General features: G+C 37.4%; 1 protein-coding gene across 2 annotated transcripts in view; it reads left to right on the forward strand.

The window, feature by feature from the left end:
• The window catches only part of NOLC1 (nucleolar and coiled-body phosphoprotein 1), a 184,936-nt gene extending 180,370 nt beyond the window's left edge, over nucleotides 1-4,566 (forward strand). Inside the window, exon 12 of one of the 2 annotated variants that reach the window (XM_033942768.1) lies at nucleotides 3,025-4,566. In XM_033942768.1, coding sequence (XP_033798659.1) covers nucleotides 3,025-3,183 — 159 coding nt within the window. In that variant the 3' untranslated portion in view covers nucleotides 3,184-4,566. The remainder of the gene's footprint in view (nucleotides 1-3,024) is intronic. The other variant, XM_033942767.1, reaches the window with a different exon arrangement.
• The last annotated feature ends 1,434 nt before the right edge of the window (nucleotides 4,567-6,000 follow it).

Genomic DNA, 6,000 nt, shown 5'->3' on the forward strand with positions numbered 1-6,000 from the left:
ATGACATGATGTGCTGGCAATAAAAGGAAATATGCCAAGTTCACTTGTGGGGGGAATATATATTTATTTTTAGGAGAACGTTAAAAATGCAGTTTTTGCAGGCATATGCTTAAGATGATGGTTCCAAGATTTATATTTCTTATTAAGATTTGTTACATATGTTTGTATATTTTAAATTATGTAAGTTCTTTGTTTCCTGCTTTTAGGTAACACTCAGGCTATAAATGCAATAAATGTAAAAACTATGATTTATTATTAGTATAAAATATATATATATTGATTATGGCAAAAGGTAATTTAGCAATTATTACAAAAATATAATTAAATCTTTAACAATTACCAATTATCAGTACAACTAATATACATTGGCTTTTACTAAACTGCAGTAGAGGTTTCTACCACAGGCCAGCAAGGTAAATGCTCCGACGCTCATAGAATTCCTATGAACGTCGGAGCATTTACCTCGCCTGCCCGCTGTAGAAACCTCTACTATGATTTAGTAAAAGGAACCCATAGTTGTTAGTACAACCTTAATCTTTCCTAATAGAATAAACCAAAAATAACTTAAGATAACCACTTACCGTTAGTGCTGAATTAGATGACACGGGGACAAATTTTTCCCTGTCCCCGTGGGAACTCCTTGTCTCAGCGAGTTTTTTCCTGTCCCTGCCCCATTCCTGCAAGCTCTGTCCTCATCTTCACAAGCCTCAAACACTTTAAAATCATAAGTCTTTGAGGCTTGTGCGGTTAAGGCAGAGCTTACAGGAATGGGACAGCGACAAAACTCTTAGGAACGGGACAGGGGAAATTGAAGTCCTGCAGGGACGGGGAAAAATTTGTCCCTATGTCATTCTCTATGCTGAATCTCACTTAGCAGCTTGGTAATCTCTCACATTGCTTGTACTTCTGACTAGTTACATCGCTGAGCACTGGGTGCTTACAATTTATTAAATTTGTTGTGCCACTTAATTTATACAAGAGCAGAGTGGTTCACAGTAAATAAAAAGATAGAAAGGAACTCCGTTAATCAAATCGGGTTGATGACACAGAAGTTGATCAGGCTGAAATCGACTTCCTAGCGTCAATGTCTTTCTTCTGTCATTCCGGAGCTGCAAGACTGTCCTCCTTCAATGGTTGATCTGACAGAAATTGGTACACACCTGTAATTGTGTAAAACTGTCGTATTTTTTGAAGCAATGTTCTCATTTTTTTTTTCTTTTCTATAAATCTTTATTCATATTTTTGAAACTCACAATAAGTATAACACAAAATACAATCATTTTATACTTTAAGATTACTTATTATATCATCAAATTATAGCTTTCATCATATATCCCCCCTCCCTTATATCCAACAATTAATCATAAACAAAAGAAATCATAAAATATTTCCACCCTTCACCCCACCCTGGATGTGTATGAACAAAAGGGCATTAATATTTATTCTATGCAATAATTTCAATCTTTACAGTATCTTGTTAATAGCTCCCAAATAACCTGAAATTTTTTTTAAAAATTTCCCTGCTGTATAGCAATTATCCTTTCCATTTTGAATATGTGGCATAAAGAGTTCCACCAAAAGCTGTAATTCAGCCTCTTCCAATTTTTCCAGTTATTCGTAATCTGTTGTGTGGCAACCCCTGTCATAATGAGCAGAAGCCTGTTGCTACCATGTCTCTATGCACTGAATATGTCCATTTCCTAGTCTCTGCTGTAGCTGTTTTGCACTGTTTTGTCCTAATGGTGAGAAAACCATGATGCATAATATTGGTTGATGAGCGTACACATTGCTTAATGTGATTGTGCAATTCACTACTGTACAGTATTTATTTTCCAGCACTTCTTTAAGAATGTCACTTCTATAAGCAGTACTGCAAATAAAATATGCAGCATTCTGAATGTTCTATATGGTTTTTGTCAAGTGCTGTCCCATGCATGAGCCTAACCCTGTTTTCCTGTAGGGTCCATTATTCACTGTCCGTGGTTTTAAGGAACCACATCTATGGCTGGAACCTAACATCTGTTTTCGTATAGATGCATTGTTTCGCTATTTGCGAATTTGTGGTTCATAAAGATTTTTGGGAAGCATACTGCCTTGAATTGCAAGAACATATTTTAATACTTCTCACGTGTTCCTCTCTGTGATTCATAAAGTTAGATGATGGTTAGCATTAAGTTGCAGGTTTGGAGTCCTGTTTCTCTATCAGAAATGGGTCAGTCATAGTCATAGCACTTTTGGTTCAAGGAATTCAGGATAGAAGTTACTGTGATCATTCATCAGGACAGCAAGATAGGGAGATATTTCTTACAATTTTAGGTAAGAAAGGGCATTTCCATACGCCCCCTTCAGAGTTTGCTATTAAATAGTTCTTGGATATGCTTTCTCTGACAGCTTCAGGCTCCTTTGTTGATCTAACAAGTTAGAAGCAGCAACTTTCCCATATAGGAAAGGATTGTTGGATTTCCCTTATTCAGACAACTGGATCTTCCTCTGGATTGGCAGATTGTAAATAAATAACTGGCTATGCAGAGAAAGTCAGAGTAAGAGAGTTACTTGGCCAGAATCAGTTTTTCAAGATGCTGGAACCATTAGGATGGATTATAGATATCAGAAGGAATCAATGATTATTCTCGCTCTCTGTGTGAAGTATATGGGAGTTCTTTGCCTTTGTGCAAAATCTGTTGCTTTTGCTGTTTTAAGATTTACAGTAGAACAGTAGTGTGTTGTGATATTTATTAATTTTTTCAGTGGGGTGTCAATAAAATATTTGTTTTAGGAAATTTGATCTCTTTTCCTATTGTGGGTTTTCAGATTGAGATGGTATGCAGATTCCTATTGTTGTAGGTTTGCAGATTGAGATGAGTATAAAATGGTTGTGGGAAGTGTCTGCAACAGGGAGGTAAAAACAGGTGACCTTTCATGATGGTTCTTGGGTTGTGGTGTAGCAAGCTTTATTTGGTATTTAATACTTCGCAGATAATTTTGAAATGCTGGTTTGTTTAAAAATACACATTTCTTTTGCAGAAAGGTGCTGATGGTGATTGGGGTGAAAAAGCCAACAATGTACTGATGCTCACCAAAGGGAAGTCCTTCCGACATGAGAAGACAAAAAAGAAGCGAGGCAGTTACTGCGGCGGTGCTATTTCCACTTCCATTAACTCCATCAAGTTTGACAGTGAATGAATTTGGGGACTTGACGGGCACTTTTAATCCCCTCTGGACCAGACATTACACAAGCAGATATGCATTCACTTCCATTCATTTGTCTTACAACTGTAAATTGTACTTTCTACATGCTCTACTTGGCTTTACATACTGCACCAACAGTTCCAGCTGTGCACTAATGGAAGTTCAGCATCTGTGAATAATCTGTGAATGTGTACAGTGCTACTAGGTAGTAATGTATGCATGCAAGAGTCTACAGCTTGTCGTCATCCTGTCCATTGGTGGGTAGTCAAAAATCTTTATTTAATAACTGTAGTCTGATTTATAAATATTTATGAAACTTTAATTGTATATTGAATCTGGTCGGTCTCTTGTCACATGTCTGAGTTTAGACACTTATTCTTCCTAACCACACTGGCAACAATATTTGCCAGAATTCAACCAACATCTTTTTTTTCTTGTATAGTTTTAGATTAGAGATTTAAATCCAATAATCACTTGTGTATCAGAAGATTCTTGGGTAGGGAATTGTGACCTTCAGAGACACTGTGATTTGCAGTCTTATATCCCTTAATGGTTCAGTGTTCCTGCTCTGGGATGTGGTTTTCTGCTGGGAAGTTTTTGGTGCAAAATTATTGTGTTTTTATTAATAGGAATGCCTCTAGATTTAATAACCTAATTTCCCCTCTCCCTCCCCAATTTTCTTCTTATGCATTAGATTGATTTGCTGTTTTGGAGAGAGACAGATTTTTGTATGGCCTTCATTTGATTTGTACACTGTGATCTCAAATGGAATTGGTAGGGGTAAATGTGATTTGATATGTAACTAGTATCTCAGATCATTTAACAGATATGGAAGCTGTTTATTGGTTATGTTTTGTGCAGAATAATTGCTGCCACCGGTGGGCAGCCTGGTCTGATGCCTTCAGCTGCTGAGGGAAGCAAGCATAGGAATGAGAGAGCCTTGCCTGAGTGCCTTACTAATGTGAAAGGAACTGAAAGGTAGCCATTTTCAATTTCAGTAGCATGATTAGCTTTTGAGGAAGAACTTTTGAGGTTTCTGAACTATCAAAATTTGAAGTACAGTATACATAATTCTAATCTAATTTTATTTTATGCTGTCTTAGGATTGTTGAGGAGGGAAGATGGGTTTACCAGCAGGCGTCTCTCTAGAACTGTGCTACCTTTGAGTGGGTAGGGGGCAGCTCACAGGTTGATGCAGTGAGCTGCTTATGCTGTAGGTCTGATGTCACTGAACAGATATTTCCCTTAAGGGAGATGCTTTCTCAATGTTTTTTTAATGCAAGATTTAAGGCTTCAGTTTTCTAACAATGATTATTTTCCAAGCTACTCACCAAGAAATAATCTTTTACAGAAATAAATAATTTTAGAAAAACAAAGTGCTAAAGTTGTGTTCATTAGTTTTTAATGTGAAAGGAAATCTTAGTGGTTTTTTTCGCTGACTAGCCAGCTGAGCACTAAGATGAAAAGAAGTGTCAATAATGGGACAGGCTTCATTATAGGGCAGGAAGGGGAGTCAACATATACTGTGTGTGATGGTCATGCAGACTGAGGAAGAAACACACACATCTGCTCAGCCTGGGAAGACCTACAGGAATAAAAAGGCTTGCAAACTCCAGCAAAGGATGTGTACTGGTGAGTGAGTGTTTCCTTCCTTGCAGTGAGTGTGGAAAGAGCTTCCTATGGGGTTCTAACCTTATGTAGCACATGAGCACCCACATGGGAGATCAAACATCTGCAGAGTCTGTGGCAAGAGCTTCCGGCGGCACACCTCCCTTATCATCCACGAGTGGATCCACACAGGAGAAAGGCCATACCAGTGTGCAACATGTGGCAAGAACTTCATCTACTTAGACTTAACTGCTCGAGTCTTATGTATGCTGTTGATCAGCAGCTGGCATGTTCTCACTCTTCAGGGCTTTGCATGCTGCTCTCCCAGAATCATTAGGGGTTTTTTTTTTTGGGGGGGAGGTACTTAATGTTGCTTCCAAATTTTTGGTTTCAAGGTGTGTTCAGTTTTGTGATAACCTACACATGTGGCTTTGAAGGAGTGATCAGGCTAAGCTCTGAAATATTCGCACTTAGCTTTTGTATGAGCTACCTTTGTATGAGCTATCAAGCTCATACAAAAGCTAAGTGCGAATTTTTGATACCTTTTAAAGTTATTTATTTCACGTAGCACTTTATTATAGCTTTTTGCACATTTGTAGCTTTGCACATAAAAATACCGGCTCAATGAAAGATACCATTTACCTGTATGAGTGGTGTCTAGACACTTATGTGTTTTGAACATTACAGGTTTCTGAGAGCGGTATAGAACAGCAAGAATTCTTGTTATTATTAGTTCTCTATTTTGTTTGTTTGTTTATTTGGATTTGACTAAGAGGACTTAGTCCATTTCTGTGGTTAAGCTCTGAAATAGCCAGAGACATAAACGATTAACTTTCAGAGTTTGAATATAATTTAAAATAGTCTTTTACAAAAGATCACGTCAGAAAATATAGAAACATCCATTAAAGCATACTTGTATATTTTACATTATACATGTTTGTATATCCTAAAAATATACATTACATTACATTAATTTTCTATACTGTTCTCCCAAGAGATATAATAGGCATCTCGGAGACCTGGTGGAAGAACAACCAAGGGGATCTCAATCATATGCCCCCCTCAGTCATCTCTTTTCCTAATTTCTTAAGCCTTTTCTCATATGAGAGGGGTCCCAGCCCCTTAATCATTTTGGTCATCCTTCTTTGAACCTTTGTTAATTCTGCTATATCTTTTTTGAAATATGGTGGATCAGAATTGCAC

This window comes from Geotrypetes seraphini, chromosome 4, assembly GCF_902459505.1.
Source record: "Geotrypetes seraphini chromosome 4, aGeoSer1.1, whole genome shotgun sequence".
Lineage (NCBI taxonomy): Eukaryota > Metazoa > Chordata > Amphibia > Gymnophiona > Dermophiidae > Geotrypetes > Geotrypetes seraphini.